The sequence below is a fragment of the Molothrus ater genome, chromosome 3 (genome assembly GCF_012460135.2).
Source record: "Molothrus ater isolate BHLD 08-10-18 breed brown headed cowbird chromosome 3, BPBGC_Mater_1.1, whole genome shotgun sequence".
NCBI classification, from domain to species: Eukaryota; Metazoa; Chordata; class Aves; order Passeriformes; family Icteridae; genus Molothrus; species Molothrus ater.
Window position 1 is genome coordinate 11991239 of NC_050480.2, and position 18787 is coordinate 12010025.

At 41.5% G+C, this 18787-nt stretch overlaps 1 protein-coding gene across 1 annotated transcript in view; it reads left to right on the plus strand.

The window, feature by feature from the left end:
- Positions 1-15729, plus strand: part of FSHR (follicle stimulating hormone receptor) — an 80322-nt gene extending 64593 nt beyond the window's left edge. The window contains exons 6-10 of the mRNA XM_036380588.2: positions 26-103; positions 3518-3586; positions 3694-3768; positions 8566-8751; positions 14502-15729. Coding sequence (XP_036236481.1) covers positions 26-103; positions 3518-3586; positions 3694-3768; positions 8566-8751; positions 14502-15729 — 1636 coding nt within the window. The remainder of the gene's footprint in view (positions 1-25; positions 104-3517; positions 3587-3693; positions 3769-8565; positions 8752-14501) is intronic.
- The last annotated feature ends 3058 nt before the right edge of the window (positions 15730-18787 follow it).

Sequence of the window (18787 nt, forward strand, 5' to 3'; positions counted from 1 at the left end):
GTTTCTATTGTATTTTATTTTTCAGAGATATTCAAGACAATATCAATATACGTACAATTGAAAGAAATTCATTCATGGGCCTGAGTTCTGAAAGTGTGATTCTGTGAGTAGACATAGCAAATTCATTATTCTCCTTGTTAGCTCATTTCTTTTCCAGAACAGGGTCAAGGATAGCAGGAGTTGGGCACTTTTTCATACACTTCCAAATTCAATTTGAGATTTTACATCTCTCCTTGCCCCTGAGATCTCTGTATTCTGTTTCCCTGCCATGAAACAAATGAATGCTTTTGGGGTTTTTTGTTTTTTGTTTTTTTTTTGTTGTGTTCTATTCCTGCTCTTTATTTTAGAAGCACATCAGAGAGTGAATTTAGTAATTACCAATGCCAAGGTTAAACACCTACAGCTACAGTTCTCTGCGATACAAATTGTGTTCAAAAGGATGGCACGACTCATAAATATTTACAGTCAGACACATCACTCAAAGACATTTATTACTTGGGCAGAATGTATGAAGATGTTGTGGAAATGTGGTTTCTTGTACACAATGTTAATGCATTGGTACAAGTGTGTTCTCAATGCAGTTTGGAGCTGCGTGGTTTGCTGGCCCTACATTTGATTTCAGCAGTCATGTATTTTAATGAACTAGCTGGCTTCTTTGATCCTTTCTCTGTATATCAAAACATGCTGTTTGCTTGCTAACAAGCTGCCTTCTTTTTACTTAGCCAGTGGCCAGACTGGGAAAAATTCCCACCATGTGGTTTACCTGGCACACTGAGAGAGAAAAGCGAGGTTTGAATTGACTGAGCTCACGTCGATTCTGGGGGAGCAAGGTCGGACCATCAATAACCAAGAGAAGTCACTTGGCTTTATCTCTCCCTTTTCCCTATCAGTTATGCACAAGCTCTCTATACTTGTCTGAAGTTTTAAACACACACACACACACACACACACACACACACATATACACACAGACTTTTTTCAAGTATATATTTCCAAAGCACTGCACAACAAATTCTATGTTTGTTTTCATGATACCACTGGAGGGTAAGATAAATATCCCGGAGTTTTGCTGTGTTTTGATCTCTCTTTGCCACTTGAGCAGCTTGAATTTTGGTTTCCCCTTTGTCCCCAAAATGTTTCATTGCTTATATCAGGAAGAAATTCTTTACCAGGTTGCCCAGAGAAGATGTGGATGCCCCATCCCTGGAAGTGCCAAAGGTCAGGCTGGACAGAGCTTTGTGCAGGCTGGTCTAGGCAAGGTGTTGATGTCCATGGCAGGGGATTTGGGTGATCTTTAGGGCCCTTCCAGCCCAAATTTTCTTTGATTCTGTGATTGTCCCACACTCACCAGTGTGTGCAGGAGTAGCAAGAGCTGTGTGAGCAGACCTGGCCTCCAGCACCCTGATCAGACAATGTCCTAACTTTAGTTCTCCCCAGACCAATTTGAGACCGAGGCCCTGCATGCACCCTTTGAGAGTCCCTGATTAGGCTTTCCTTGTGCTGTGGGGAACTTAGTTCATTTTAGGCACAAATATGCCATTTTTCTATACAAAACTGAAGTCCCAGCAACTCAGCAGTCACAGCAACATCATTTAGTGCAAGCAGGCATATCAAGATGATTGAATCATCCAGGACCCACTGAACCCCCACATTCTAGGAAGAAACCATTTTAATAGGCTTAGCTATGGAACGCTCCAAGCATATTTCCACCAGTAAGTTGGATTTAATCTTATGCTATGCATGGGATCAGCACAGGTGGAAACTGAGGAGACATTTGGTAATGAAGTGCTAGAAATTTGTGGAAGAAATCCACCTTGCTTCCAGGTCTGCATGCAACTTAGGCTCTAAGATAGATCTTTCCAGTCCTGAAATAGGGTGCAAATGGTACCTCAGGGACAGTGACCTCTTGCACTGGGTGAATTTTGGAGTTTTAAAAATCTGCTCTAGCCATGAAATGATAAGGAAAAGTTCCCATGTCCGGGCTCTGATCTCTGTCTCCATTGTCACCTTGCTAATGTTAGAGTTAGTGGAGTCAGTAAGGATGCTGGTTGAAGTGAGAGGAGAATATGCCTCAATAGGAATTCATCTATGTGTACTATAATGAGGTCTCAGGATTTGGGTAATTTTTTTTGCTCTTTTTACTACTCAGATGCTATTAGCCAGGTGACAGGAGTATATAGTCCACACTGTGTGGTTACAGTGACTGTTTTACAACCTTAGTATCTCATTGCATTAACATCATGTTCAGTGAGAGAATGCAGCAAGTGCTAATAGTGTGATTAAAAACATATCTATCAGCCTGGCAGCTACAAATTTATAAGATCAATGTAATATAATAAATGTTTCAAATGCTCTAAGCAGGGACCTGTCTCTCCTCCGTGCCTGCTCACTCATGTCTAATGGTGCTGGCAAGTGAAGGGGACGGTGACAGCTCTCCTGATCCAGCCTGACAGACATGATAGACACAGAGCTATGTGCATCTGCCTGTCATGGTCAAAAGAGCAATCCTTTCAGCCAGACCCATGACTGATTTCCGTGCTGACCTTAGCTCACCACCTCAGACCTCAGATAAGTGGGTCACTTGTATGCTCAGCTTTCAAAGTGAATTAGAAAAGAGTCCAGGTTGGCTGACAGTTTAATTAAATCAGGCCATTTCTGCCATCAATCAGCCCTGTCACTGCCTGTTGGAGAGGGCGTGAGCTGCAGAGTGACGTTTGAGGCGAGCTGAAAGATTGCACCATAAAGATGATAAATAGAACTGACCTCAATGTAAATTTTTAGCACCGTGAAGGGACAGAAGGAAGGTCATTAAACATTAATTAGCTAATGCACCAGAGTAAAAACTTGGCAGAGAGCCCCAGGAGCTTCAATTGCCAGGTTCACTACCTGTGGCCTCCTCCTGGGGAAAGGAGCCTGGGGAGGTAGGGCTGGGCAGACAGGGAGTGTAATCTGTCAAGGCAGCAGTGTAGGAGGAATCACCCACCTGCTTCCTGGGCAGTTTGGCTGCCCCCTGTGCCCTCCTGCCTGGCTCAGTGAGCATCAGCCCCCCTCCTCCACCTGCCTGGCTGTGGATGTCAGCCCATGGCACACAGCAGGCTTTTTTCCCTAATAACTGGCAAAGGTGAGGCTGTGGCCCAGCATTTCAAAAGCATCTTGCTAAGAGTGAAGCTGAGTGGCACTGACAGCACCGACAGGAAAGATTCTGGTCTCCCTGGCTCCTCTGCTGCCTTCCCAGTGGAGCCATGAGCAGCACCAGCATCTTCACCAGCTCTGACTTTACTCTGGAACTTACTCCAGCTGCCATCTCTCATGGTAGCACTCATCCACCCTATTCATGTCTGCCCCCTCCAAAGCCTGCCTGCACTACTGGAGTCCTACAGGCTAGGATTTGTAAAAACTTCACCATTTCAATGTCCATTTAGTGATTTTGTTTGAGATTCCCTGTTTTGAATTGCATACATTTTAGTCATGAAGCATAAATAAGAACACAACTCTCTTTTCCTTTTCTCTGTTGCAGATGGCTCAATAAAAATGGAATTCAGGACATTGAGGATCATGCATTTAATGGAACATATCTGGATGAGCTGTAACTATTTCTGTTGTTTGCAATTCTGAAAAATGAAGTTAGTAACTTCTGCAAGACTTTTTTTTTAAGTCTCAGATTGTTTCAGCATAAAATATTGTGTTTTTCAGAAATCTAAGTGATAATCACAACCTAGAAAAATTACCAAATGAGGTCTTCCAGGGAGCCAATGGACCTGTTGTTTTGTAAGTAGCAGTTGGATAACATTTTTCTCATTACTGACTCCTTAGAAAAGGTCAGAGAAGAACATATGAATGCCAGTCTGGATTTCAACATCTTGCAAACCTTGGAGGCCAAGACCAGAGGTCTAGCTCTGAATTTTTAAAAAAAGAAGCCATAACTGAAATATCAGTCTAGAACTTTTATTTTCACTTTGTTCTCAGGTTTTTGAGAGTATTGAAGGCTGAGAGATTTAGATCCAGGTTCATAAACTGGATCAAGAGTGGAGTCATTCTGCTTTGTTTTTTCTGCTAAAAAAAAAGGCTTTTTCGTTTTCTGTTTGAGCAAAATCAAGACCAGGTGAGTGGTTCTTAGTGCTGAAATCTGAATTACTTGCCACTGAAGATCTGCCCCTGCATCTGTACAGCTTGATTCTGAAGCAAAATTCCCATCCTACAGGGATGGGAATTGGGATAGGTATGAGATACATCCCACACAGTTACAGCAGGATGTTCTTGGTGGGTGATGAGCTGGGATTTGAGAACTCAGCAGTAGAAATTCAGCAGTAGGATGCTCATGGATCTCAGCCACCATTACCTCAAGCCACAGTTTGCCATAGGCTCCAAAAATATATGAGCTTGCACAGCTGCCTGTGTTTCTGAGCACAACCCACCACATGTAAGGGCTGCAAGAGAGATGCGAGGTTCTTTTTTCATCTCACGGATTCATTGGAACCTCTCTCTCTTTGCATCCACCCTCGTTGTCCAGAAAGGGCTAAAAGTCACCCTGAACAAGTGAGAGGGGTTATTGGAGCTGCTGGAAGATTTTGCACAGATGCTAGAGTGGTTACACATCTGAAAAGGATGGAGAAAAAATGTCTGATTAACCTTCAGTTGAGTCCAGAGCTCATATGAGGGCCTCATTTTCCACTGTGTGATGGTCAGTGCACCTGTGATGTAAAGAGCTGGGCTTACTGCACTCTGCTCCCCTTCCATTGTTTCTTCAAAGCATCTTCTTTTATTGGAAAAGGCTGACACTGGAGCATCTTTGAATCAGTAATATCTTAGGTGTTTCTTTGGGAAATCATTGTTTCCTGTAGCAAAAAGTAAGTGCATTTTCTTTGCAGGCTATACTTGATACAATCATATTCTGGAGGTTTATCAAATTGATTTGCCTGTAGTTGAAATTCATTTGATAGTTCAATTTCTAACACTGAGTTATTTGTGTAAAAAGTTTTCTGTTCCATTACCAATACCATGGATGGGAAATTACCTTTTTATCCTGGCTGAGATCATGAGAGAAGAGCCTTCTTACTCATCCATCACCAGGATTTGCTTTCACTTGTGGAAATGATTGACCCATAATCATATCTTTGCTGGGACAAATCATATTTTTGCTGTTGCTGCAATCAAATCCATGTTGCAGACTGCAGTGTTCTAATAGAATGAATATCAAGGTGGTTTAACTCTTGATCTTCCTGAACCAGAGTTAAGGAGTCAATTAATGCCAACTTCTATTTTATAATTCATCATATTAAAGTAATGTGAAAGAAACACAAACACAAATAGACAGCACCAATCACAGGCCTTGTGCAGGCTACAGAGCTTCACAAATTAATTCCTCTCTCAGACTTACAGCTCTTGGCTGAATTAGAATCTCTCTTTGGGAAAGACATCAAATTTTGAGTTAAAGGATTTCAGCATTGACAGTAGGCCAGGAAATCAAATAGCTAATAAACCCCACAACTATACATATTCCTTCCATACAGATATACACTCTGTTTCCAACTTGAAGTTTCATAGCTTCAATTTTCAGCTGCACTATTTCATTTAATTGTCTGCAGCTCCTCTCAGAGCTGTCGTGGCTTGCACCAGCCTTTGCTGGTGTCCTTAGTTCTCTGGCTGTGTCCTGGCTCAGTGCAGAGCGAGGCATGGCTGCGGCCCATCCCACCCTTGCAGTTTTTCTTCATTGGTAATCCCACATGTGGAGGCTGCAGGAGAGCTCCAGTAGATCCCAGCTCCTCAGCTGAGCCCCTGAAGTGCAGCAGAGATCAGTTTAGATACAAGCACAAAGAAAATTGTTCTCCCCAGTCTGCCTATCCTGCTCTGATTTCTGCTCCAGGAGCTATTTTCGCCATTTCTGTAGGTGTCTTTCAGACCTCATTAGCTGGTCAGTACTTCTGCTAATCCAACAGAGACTCCCAGAAGGAAAGGGAAGTGATTGGAGGAGAAGGTAGATTCATTTTGCTGTTCCTGCACCAGCTGCTGTCAAGGCTGATGACTCACAGCCAAGCAACAATAACACAAGAACACGTATTTCAATTGCTGATGCCTTCTGGTTTGATTTCCTAGTGCCACTTTATAATCTTGTTCATCAGGCTTATTTAATTTATCAAGCCTCTAACTAGAGAACAGCATCCCAAAGAACCTCTGTGCTGAGGTGTGTGTGCTAACTCAGTGGAGTAATTTACTAAACCACCTGCACAATGTCTGTGTTTGCTTTTTGGGGCTTTTCAGTGGTGTATCCATAGCTGTCCCTCACAGACATACTGAAAAAACCCCACAGGGGTATGAAAAGCCCTTTCCCTAATTCACATCTGTTTATGTGTTATAATGAGCATAAAAAGAAAAGTTTCTTAAATAAGAAGTAACAAGTTTTTGTGGGAAAACTATTGAATATCTTTCAGACCATTTAGAGATGATGAAAGATTCAGAAAACTTTTAGGTATTTTTAAGTGCTATCCCTATTCATATTTATTTCCACACAGTGTAAAATCAATTTGGATGCAGTAATGCTTTTTAGCTAATAAGCCAAAGGAAACTTTTTTTTTCTGTGCTCTTGTTCAGAACTAAGAAGTTACACATTCTCTTAATGATGCCATGAGAAATGCTGTCTGTGGATTTAAGCAGAAACCTGCTGTTTAGTTTTTGACTCATGAGCACACACTCTGGTGACAGCTTTCATTAGGCAGAGCACTGAGGGCAGCAGTCAGCACGAGTGAAAATTGAGGCTGCTCATTGCAGCCTAATTGCCTCTCCAAGCATCTAAGGTAGAAATCGATGGCCCAAAATTTCTCATCGGCTGCCAGGTTTAGCTCCTGTAGAAACAGGCCCAGGACCTCAGGACCTCTTCTGTGAGAGGTGTGGCTTCTCTCAGCCTGCCCTGCAGAAGTTCACAGCACTTTGGAATACACCAGTCTGTCTTTTGTAAAAGCCACGGCCCCAGCTGGGGCAGTGGAGTGGGGTTTGTGTTTGCTCCTCTCTGCCACAGCCCATTGTCCAGCTGTTGAAGGTGACACATTCCTTCAGAGCCTGGATGTGAAGCCTCAACTGTGGGCACAGGATGGACACAAAGATCATCTTAACCATTTTACAAACTGCTTCATCATCTGCATATGAAATTCTTAGGCTTGGCTGGTGCTCAAGCAGAGCCCTTTCCTGGTACTAATTTTTCTTTCTAGACCAGAGAACAGAGGTGCAAATGTGTGTGTGGTACATAGCAACCATCTAAACTTTATTACATGCTGCTAAAACCTGCTCTCCCCCTCAAATGGCATAACTCTCCTGTATTAATGTGATAATAAAAACAATTTGTGCATGTTGGGTGAGAGATCAAATAAAATGTCCGGACATCACACTGTCAAAGATGAACTGGAAACTGTACCTTTGAGGGGACATGGAGAAAACTGGAAATATTGTCTGTCCAATTCCTTGATTAGGGAGAATTCTTTTCTTGGAGAATAAAGAGCAGAGCAGCCTCAGCAAACACTGCATCCTGGATCAGTCTCAGGCTGTGAGAGCACAGGGCTTAAAGGAGGAAGAGTGATTTTGTGCAATTCACTTTTACCTTTGCTCTTCAGAGGAAGGAGTTGATCTCAGGCTCTCATGATCTGAGGGACATGGTTTGTGTCCCAGTAAGGGAAATGCAGAGATGTTTTGGCCCAGCTGCTACAGTCTGGAGCTATGGGGATGGATTTTCTCTTAGCTTGGAGATGGAGCACCCCTGGTCCTCCTTCCCTTCCTTCACTTTCATGGCACAAGTCAAGATTAAGTGTATGCAGAACATGTTTCCTTTTAAAAGCCCTTTTAATGCTCTCTTTAGTTCATTCATGGCTGCTGATTCTATCACTGCCTCTGATAGCCTGCCCCACAGTAACTGCCTTCACATAAACACATCTCTCCCAACCTCCTGCAGTCGTGCCCCTTCCTTTGCTTCAGTCTCTGCTATATTTGTTCTCTAAACCTCCAAGAAGGTTTTGTTGGGATTTTTTTGTTCCTAACAGGCTGAACAATGCCACCCCTGTCTCTCTTTAATGTTTTTCTTCCTAATGAGTACAAAATCTGATATCCCCAACCTGTATTCACATGTGAGTTTCTCTCTTTGTGTTTATTGCCTTTTCCACAGCAGCCTTCCCATGATGTGATGTTCATATAGCAAACTTCTATTGTGATTTCATCAGCCATGTTTTTTGTCCTTTAACAGTATTATGGGATGATTGCTGCAATTTCTGGGTATTTACTAAACCCAGCATCATATTGCAGTAATAGTTTATATGCCTGCTAATTTTTATCCAGAACATTATGGTATTTTTTTCTTTTGTTCTCACAGACTAACACCACTTGATTGTTGTTTGCAATGGATATTACTTCAGTTTGCTGGAGGAACACCTAATTTAGCACTGGATCATCTTTTCAGTGTAGATTTCCAGCTGATCTGTTTCCAGTCACTACTCAGAGAATGAGTAGAACAGTCTAAAACACATATCCATTGTTTAGCAGAAGTAAATTTGCTTTTTACCAAGATTTTCATATGTTTTCTTAAAGGGATATTTCCAGCACGAAAATCAGTTTCCTGCCAAGTCATGGATTAGAACTCATTAAGAAGCTAAGAGCAAGGTCTACATACAATTTAAAAAAGCTTCCTGACTTAAGCAAATTTAGATCTTTGATTGAGGCAAACTTCACCTATCCTAGCCATTGCTGTGCATTTACAAACTGGAAAAGACAAAAGTAAGTGATTTAATTTGTTTTTCTTTCTGGTGCTTTTCAGCAGTTGATAGTGAATTAAATAAAATTCCTCAAAATGTGGATAGGAAAGGTCTCTTCAGTGCAGGTAAGTAAATGGATGGAAATAAATGAATACACAATACAGGCAGGTTTATGCATGCTACACAGTGCACTGCCTCTCCATTGCAGGAAATTATTAAATTTTTATGTCATCAGCACTTTCCCCAGACACAACTCTGCCCTCACCTGTCATAAATCCATCTTTCACTGGAACCAGCCTGGAGCCACACTGAAGACATTAACCAGGAAACATTTGATAACTCTTTCAGAAGGTAACTGAAGCGAAGGCTGTATTAGTAGAGAAGCTGCTCAACACTTGTTCATCAGTCCAGGAGGGCAACAGGGCCACTGAGTGATCCCACACTCTTCCTTCTGAAAGCCTCGTTGATGTTGGAGCACTGCCCAGCCAAGCATCACAGATACATTATCTGTTGAGTTCACATTCACAGCAATTTGGGACATTTTTTCTGAGCAGATCCATTTCACACAAATCAACAGAGCATGGTGGGAGGCTAAGGTGCCTTTTTAGACTCCAAAGGCAATTTTCCATGCTGTTTTTAATTTTCCATTACCAAGCTGCTGTGAGGCTTTAGGTAACAGGGATTCTCATTGAGTATTTTCCTCTCAGTCATGCAGTCTTGAAATGTTCACGTTTAGTAGTTAATGAACCTCCTGAATCTGTGCCACTGGAAAACATGAGGAACTGGTACCTACAAAACCCCTTGGTATTGTTTGAAATTCTTCCTTCACTAGATGTCCTGAAAGGCTTGGACTTTGCCAGGAGAGAAAGAAAATTATGAACCACGGTTACAATTCAAGACATCATTTTCAGAAGTGGCATAAAACTTCAAAGAAAAGTAAAACCATGCAGAGAAAGCATAAACTGTTAGTGGCTTCTATTTTAATTAACTTTAATAGACCCTTTTTTTACTTTTAGCATTGTATTGTCTCCAAACAAGGGAAGATAATGGAGTTCACTGATAGCTAATAAATATCATCTACATGTGTTTATAAAACTGTGTTAAGAGCACAAGTGTGATGGTGGAGACTGTAGTGATGACAGAAGTATCACAGAATCCATCACCCATTTTTGATCCAAAATGCTAAGTTTTCACTAGAACAGAACTAGATCAGCAGGCGACGTTTTCACACACTTGTGCAGTCTTATGCAGACACGGTGGCTGGTGGTTTCTAAGCAGAAATGGGTCCAGTCCTTCCAGAACTGGTGGCAAAGTGTTATTATCCAATGAAAACATGTTTAGTTCTGGATGTGCAAAGGAACACTGATATCACTCTGATTCATATTTTCAAAGGTATTTGGCTTCTGGGCTGCTTGAGCCTAATCAGGACCCAAATCCCAGAATCCACCCCTTAAATTAGGCAACTGGACTTTTCAAAAACAAAGAGTTGCTATTGAAGGGAAGCTACAGGAGGAAATAGTCCTGACCCTGTGGTAAGGTCTCAGTATCTAGTCCTCTCATCTGGGCTTTGGAAAACTTCCATGCCATATAATTGAAGTCCACAGCACTCACTTCCCCCTTAGTACAGCCCCGCTTTTGGAAGCCTTTCCCTGGCTAGCAAGAAGGCAAGGAGAACACAACACAGCCCTTTCCACAGCCTGGGTTAGTGTAATTTTGCAAAGAAATGCCAAGGAACCTGTGAAGAGCTCACATAGCCCCAGTGCGGATGTTCGAGGCTGGACTGGAGCACCACGCCATGGTGGGGCTGCTTCTGGAGCAAGTCTGGTCACAACTCCACCTCCTGTGTCAGCAGAACCAAATTGAGCATATTTATCCATGCCTTTAACAGTTACCATTTGTATTTTCTACCAAACATTAGGCATAAATGCAAAATTATGAGAGCCTATTACTTAGAAGAACTCTTCCTGTCAGCTTCTTTTTAACACAATTAAAAATTTTCATTTCTTTCACACAGCTATGTCTCTTGTACTGAACTTGGTGTGAAGCTGAGATCCTCTCTTCAGATTAAAGAGAGAAAGTGGATGCATGTGTTTGGTTTGAAGACTGAAAGTATTACCATACACTTCAGCAGAGATTAGTCACACATACAGTAGCTACACCCTCTTTCATTTCAAAGCAGTTTTCATGACAGCTGGCACAAGCTGTGTGTGCACTGAAGGCTGCTCAGGCTGTTTAGAAGTTATTAATAGTTTGCATAGTGCTTGATCACACAATGTGTAATATTCCTTTGGTGAGAGCTGTGCTTGGCTCAGAGCAGCAGGCATTGCATGTGGTGGTGGGAGCTCCGGTGTCACCTGGCTTGACGTGCACCTTCACAGGAGAGGGTCATTCCTTGTGGCCATTTGGCTCACTAAATACTTCCAGGCAGTCCAGGGAGTACAAAAAGTGCATTTCTAAGGATCACAGCAGCAGCTGGTGTTCACATGAGAACTCTGGGAAGGAATTAAGTCAGGGATGTGCAGGCCCCTTTCTGGCTGCCTGTTCATGTTTGATTTCCCCTTTTTGAGACTTCTGCAGCACTCAAATCCCTAGATAAAATAAGTTACCATAGTGGATCATGCTCAATCACCTCTCCAAAAACTGTCTACAGCAGCAAACAGGTGCTGTTGTGATAATGGAAAGCTTAAATCTGTTACAGCAACAGTGCTTTCTAAGTTTTGGAGGATGTCACATCAAGCACAGTTCTGCCAGACTAAGAAATACAATTAAAACATAAGACAGTTTTGATTTTTTTTTCTCATTCCGATAAGGGTTACATGCTAAATATTGACCTGTAGTTTGAATAATGTGGTGCTGGCCTAAGAAAAGGTAAGCTGCATTCTTAAGACAAGTCTAGTACAGCATGTTGAACTCCCCTCACGTTTTTCTGTGACTGGAAAATAATATCCTTGAAGTATGGATAGGGCAGAGGCCGGATGTTAAAACCCTCAACTTGACATAGGCCATTAGGAACTTCAGCAAGATTTTGGCTTTCTTTGACATAAAGATCACCTTCTGCCCAAAAGAATGGCATTGATATGACTCTGTCCTTACACTTGATCGTTATTCTTTGGAGGAGCTGTCACTTGAAATCCTACTTTTTCAAAAAATGTGGCAGCATCAGGAATGGTGTTTGGGCCTCATCTCACAAGAACATACTATCAGTTGCTCACAACTCACTTAATGGCACTTTTTGGTGAGGATGATTGGCTTGAGATAGGACTTATTACAGAACACAGGTCAAGACTATTTATTCTGCTGAGCATGTTTCTCAGCACACAACATCCTGCTGCCAGCAGATCCAGATAAGGTGCATAAAATAACAACTTAAATAACAACTTGTACAAAGGTAGTAATTTTTGTTTATTTTTGCCAGAGCACTCTGCCAATTTCAATTTTGTTCTCTAAGTTGCCCTTTCTGCAGTTTATTTTTCTAGTTTACTTGAGAAAAATAATATTGAACAGTAAGGAAAGTTTACAAAGAGAGGGAATGAATTAACTGTGTGATGACACCCATGGTTGCAATAAGAAGCAAGGACCCACACATCCCTTGGGAAGTAATGTTTTAACTTGTTGCTCTGAGTGCACTGCACAGCCCTAAGGGTGAGAAAGAGAGGGCAAAGATATGACAAAGAGTCAGTATCAGAGGATGGCTCTTCCTTCCCTTGGGAGTTTCATCCTACCTGCTCCCAATACAGAGAACCAGCAGGACACTCCCCATTGCCCTTCCCTGGAGCAAACACCTTATTCCTTGGGACCCTGCTTTTATTTGGGACACTGGCTGTAAAAGTAAGGCAAGAATTAATGAATTGTAATCATCAGAAATATTTAATTGTCCTTACAAATCACTCTTGCCTGGGTATTTATTTAAGTCCAGGCAGTACCTCCAAAATTTTAGAAAAAGTTTATTTTTGCCTCATGCTGAGAAATGATTGGCTGACAAACATTTCCCTCAGTTCATTTTCAAAAAACCACCAATTGCTGTAGCTTTCAGTGCCCCCAAGTGCCTGTTGCACTAAAAAATGAGGAACTTTTTCTCTGTTATTGCTCCTTGGAAGCCTTTATTCCCTTTCAGCCGGAGAACTGTTGATATATTGATCAATACTCTGGACCCTTCACTCATCCTTATGCGAGTAGAACACAGGAGAGCAAAATGTAATGCCTTGTTATTGCTACTGTGACCTTCCTAGTGAATATTTGACCTCACAGAAAATCAGTTTTCTCACTCAGTTGACAGGCAAGATAAAAAATATTGATAATAGTAGAGGATGTTCAGAATCTCATAGGAAATGTCCCTCACCTTCTGGTACTGGACCTTCATTAGTTTTCCTTTCTTGCAGACCCTTTAAACTCAATTTTCAGAAGATGTAGTGAGTGCAGAAAGTCAAAAGGTAAAATTAGGTTACAAAGAAGAATTCTCCCTTTTAAGCTGCTACCAGTTGTTAAAAATTTAACTTTACTTGCCTAGAGAGTTCTTCTCTCAGCTGTACTCAGAGTCAGCATGGAAGATAAGCTGGGATCCTGTCGTAGAAATTACACACCTAAACTGCAGTCTGGCTTGTAGCTGATGTAGGCAGAGCTGAACTGGGTTGGTTTTACAACAAAATGTCAAGTGTTTTATTCCATAACTCAGATTAGGTCTGCATCCAAAACTGTGGATGCAAGTTCATGGGACAACCAAATTCTAAGGCAGCCAAAGAGCTGTTTTAAAAACTCACCATTCATTTCATGTTTATATTTGATATTTCTTGATATTTATGATCTTGTTGGAGCTGATCATCTTTCTATCATCTTTCTATCATCAGCCAAAATATTTGTTTCTTCTGTAGGTCTATGCATGGAGAAGGGCACAGAGCTAATACTCTACAAAATAAAGCCAAACACAAAACTATCAAAAATGCTAGTATTTACTTGTGCTACTTTAAAATCTTAAAATGTTTTAAAAATGCTTTCTGACAGAAACAAATGCAACTACTGTTTCCATTAAAATGTTCAGTTTGCTTTGGTTTGGTTTGGTTTGGTTTGGTTTGGTTTGGTTTGGTTTGGTTTTGCTTCACTTCACTTGATTTCTAATCCATTTATTTTAAAAAACAGTTTTTAAGATAAATGGTCTCCTGTGCTTTGTGTTTCTGTTGGCATCTGTCATCTAGAGATTATCTGGAATCCTGCATGAATTTATTTTTGCTATTTACTTGTGTTACTGGCTAATCACTAATACGATATGAAATACTAAAAAAGAACAGCACAAAATGGAGTTATGTGCTCTGACAGAGTTACAATATGGTGGTGGTCAAAACCTTTAGAAAAGAGGGAATTTGAGAATTCCCAGCTGACTTGAGTCCTTCCTCAAATCTCAGTCTCACACTGGTGTTCATTGTCATGCATTGCCCCCCCCATGCTTGTCAGTGACAGCTTAGGTGAGAAATTCATTTCAGATGAGGAAGGCGTCTTACAGAGTGTGTTATCCAGGTGGATAACTGCATCCTGAGCGTTAGGCAAACATTAGGTTTTCCTTCCCCGTGCAGTTTATGATGTTTCCAAGTCATTTACATGTTCTTGTAGTATTTTATAAATAGGGACCAGCCGCACTATTAATTTCAGGCTCCAGGGTAATCTATATAATCAGCTAACCAGAAAAACTGTGCTGTTAATGGAAACTGGAGGATTTTGTGTTTGTTTTTTGCCTCATACTGTGTTTCTTATCTTCCAACTCTACTCTTTTTACAATTTCAGGACCGAATTACATCCCATATGTAGCATATCTCAGGTGAAGCAAGACTTTGAGGAGAAGCCTGGCAAAAAACTACAGAGAAGGTCTGCAGCTGAAGATTATTTTTCCAACTATGGCATAGGATTTGACCCAGCAGAGAATGAATTTGACTATGGTTTATGCAATGAAGTAGTTAATGTAGCCTGCTCTCCTAAACCTGATGCTTTCAACCCATGTGAAGATATCATGGGATACAACATTCTGAGAGTCCTGATATGGTTCATCAACATTTTAGCCATTACTGGGAACACTGTTGTCCTCATTATTTTAATAAGCAGTCAATACAAACTCACCGTTCCTCGCTTTCTGATGTGCAACCTTGCCTTTGCAGACCTCTGCATAGGGATCTACCTGCTGTTTATTGCCTCTGTAGACATCCAGACCAAAAGCCAGTACTACAACTATGCCATAGACTGGCAGACCGGGGCAGGATGCAACGCTGCAGGGTTTTTCACGGTGTTTGCCAGCGAGCTGTCGGTGTACACGCTGACGGTGATCACCCTGGAGCGCTGGCACACCATCACCTACGCCATGCAGCTGCACCGCAAGGTGCGCCTGCGCCACGCCGTGACCATCATGGTTTTTGGCTGGGTGTTTGCCTTCACAGTAGCGCTCCTTCCCATATTTGGGGTCAGCAGCTACATGAAGGTCAGCATCTGCCTGCCCATGGATATAGAGACACCCTTTGCCCAGGCTTACGTTATGTTTCTCCTGGTGCTGAACGTGCTCGCGTTCGTGGTCATCTGTGTCTGCTACACCTGCATCTACTTCACCGTGCGCAACCCCAACGTTGTCTCCTCCAACAGCGACACCAAGATCGCCAAGCGCATGGCCATACTCATCTTCACCGACTTCCTCTGCATGGCACCAATATCCTTCTTTGCCATATCTGCCTCACTCAAGGTTCCTCTCATCACAGTGTCCAACTCCAAGATCCTGCTGGTTTTGTTTTACCCCATCAACTCCTGCGCTAACCCTTTCCTCTACGCCATTTTCACCAAGACTTTCCGCAGGGATTTCTTCATTCTCCTGAGCAAGTTTGGTTGCTGTGAAATGCAAGCTCAGATTTACAGAACAGAGATCTCCTCGTCTGCTCATACTTTCCACACAAGAAATGGCCATTGCCCCCCTGCATCAAAAAACGGTGATGGCACTATTTATTCTTTGGTTCCCCTGAACCACTTGAACTGAATTGCTTGCATAAATTTGTGTCTGAGGCAGTGTGCTAATCACTTGCAAGTATGTGAATTTGAATAATGACTTCAGCATAACATGCAAGCTTGTTTTTTATGAAAAGAAAATTCTTTCCAATTCCCTATTTTTTTGTTCAATGAACAACCATCAGAATATCATCTTCATCAGTTCTTGAAGAACAAAGTGCCGAAGTGTTCATGTAGAAATGTCTTTAGAAATAAATGAGATCATAAACTGGTATCTCCCACCATGCAGGCAGAGATTCCCTTCATTCTAGGGAGGTGTTAGTTGCTTATTGAGAATTAAGTGGTGGTTATATACAGTTAAAAAAAAAAGTAGAATTAATTTCTTTTCCTGTGAATTGTGTTATAGCAATACAGATAATTAGCTTTTTTCATTAATCACATCTCCTGGGGTTACAGGAGACAGAAGGCCAATTTAAGCCCTCCTCCAGCACAGGCTTGCTAGGAATGAGAATATCTCATGATGTTTCCATTTCTGTTGAGCACAGCAGGGAGGCAGGAGGCATCTCCAGCTATGCTGGATCTTTGCAGTTCCACACTGTGTGGACCTGTCTTACCCTGCACAGAAGTGTCACTTTGAGTGGTGTTTGTGTTGGTTTAGATTGGCAGGCTCAGAGAAACCTGTTTCCTCTGAGCTTGTATTAAAGAGCTGGTTTGGTTTAGGGTTTGTTTTCAAGGTAAGAAAGAGCAAGAATGAGGGCAAGAGAAAATCCTTATAATCAAAAGGGTGTTCTTTAAAGTTGTTTTCACAAAGTTGAATTCATTTGTGTGTCTGGAAGCCTTGGATATGCCAGCATGGGCCGATGGGCTGCTCCACCAAGACATGTGAGTCAGGTTTGCCATATAACAGCATCTGTGTATTATACTGCCTGGGCTGCACAGAGAACAATGGCACTAGATGTGGCTTTTAAATCCCTGCACAAAAGTTCATATGTAATCCTAATTTTTTGTATACTCCTTTTAGGATTTCTCCTTCCCTTCTAAAAGGAAATCCTTTGTGCACACATTATTACATGCTGGTCCAGATTGGAAGACCTGAAATAAATCACAAGCTGCATATGTTGAAATAACAACCCCCCAAAGAAAGAAAGTTAAAAAGAATAAAGAAAAAAAAATTTAATCAAGATTTTCTGATTTTACAGGGGTTTTTACTAACACCTCAATGAATGTAGACTTTTTACATGATTTGAATATCTAATTTTTGCATGGCTCATCATTCCAAATTACAACAAAGATTCATGGATGGGTAGGGTTTTCTCATGCTGATTATGTGTCTGTGTGTGGATATGTGGGCATAAAGAAAACACCAGGAGAGCAGTCTGGGCTTCATTCCCATCTCACAAACAACTCACAGTTCTGCCCCATGAAATTATAAAAGCTTGGAGTCTCCATGGTTAAATGTGATGGTCTTTAAATGTTTCCTACCTACAGCTCATAAAATTTCAGTAGCAAATCTTGATGCTTCTATCCATAATTTCCTCTGTCATCAGTTTCACATTTCAGCATCTGAATCTTATGTGAATAACAACAGGAGGTGATTATTCATTCAGTCCTAGGCAGGGAAGGAACTATCAGCTCCCTAGTGCATAAAACAGGGGAGATCAAAGACAGTGTGTTTTGGCAGGGGAAATTTCATTACTCAACACAAGTAACACTCCCTCCAAGATCCAGGAAAAGGAAGAATGAAAGAGAAAAGTGGAAAAGACACTTCATCTCTGGGAAGATCATCTGACTACTCAGAGGAATCATTTTTTTTTCACAAATGCTTTATGACATATACTGTGTGCTGGTGTGCAGCCATTAAAACCCATCCTGATGGAAGTGACTGAATGATGATGTTCCAAAATGACAAATAATGTAGTTCTATTTTTAAAGGGTCCTGAATCTATTATGTTCCTAAAAATGAGGGATGTTCTTTGGCAAATACTACCCCACTTTTGATGATAAATATGCAAAATTCTTGCAGCATGCCATGTCACACTTTTTTTGGCTGAGCTCTGTCCATTTACCAGGAATGAGACCTGGCAGCTCAGGAAAATACAGGCACAGTAGTCTAGAAGCCAGTCTAGTAAATCCTCTCACAGATACATCAGGCACATGAGCTTGATACAGACCATCTACTTCATGCAAACCCATTGCCCGGACATTTGCAGAATCAGAACACAGTTAAATATGTTTTTTCTAATTAACATCCCTGAAAAGAAACCTTGCAGTGTTGTGTCTTGTACCCAGAGTCAGACCGTGGCCTGAGATTGAGCCACCTAGCCCATGGGCTTTCCTCCAGAGGACACATGAGCTGATTCTTGAGGGGCAGGTAAAGCCTGCAAAATTGGACACCATGCCCCATGTAGAACATGTCATCCTGCCCACACAGGCTGCTCAGGAGCTCTGGTGGCAGCTCCAAAGCTGAGAGATTGACTGTGCAGTTACCAAGACAAAATTCTCCCTCTTCCAGTCCGTAGATCTCCTTGGCTTTAGCTATTCTTTTGATTTTAATTTTAAAAATCTTCCAGATTGTGAAGGACACTGTGTCTTTCCCTGTGTGAGATATTGGTCTTTTTGTATCATTTTTTTATTTGAAGAAAAAAAAATACCTCAGGATACATTTTGTCCATGCTTGTAATGTACAAAAAAGCCTGCTGGTGTTTGGTGTGGGTTTCCTCAGCTCTTGAACATGTTTATGTTGCAATCTCTAAGCTATTTTACATTTCCCTTTCCGAAATCTATTTTAATAAAACCAATATCAAAGCAGAGTGCCTTGAGAACAAGTGTGTGGCCAGAGATATGTTGACAAAGTATGCAATAAATGTTGCTGCTTATCTGGAGAGTTCCATTTGTGCAGTGCAGCCCCCACAGTCAGGTCACTGTGACCTACAGATGAGAGACTCTGCAGAGAAAACCCTCCTGGAGAGTTAACAAAGCACAGAAAGGTGTGCTTGAAACCTCTTCAGCAAATAATACAGGAGGTCTGACCTGTCTTTGTTTTAACAAATCTCTTGTATTAACCCATATTTCTTAGGAAATAAGATATT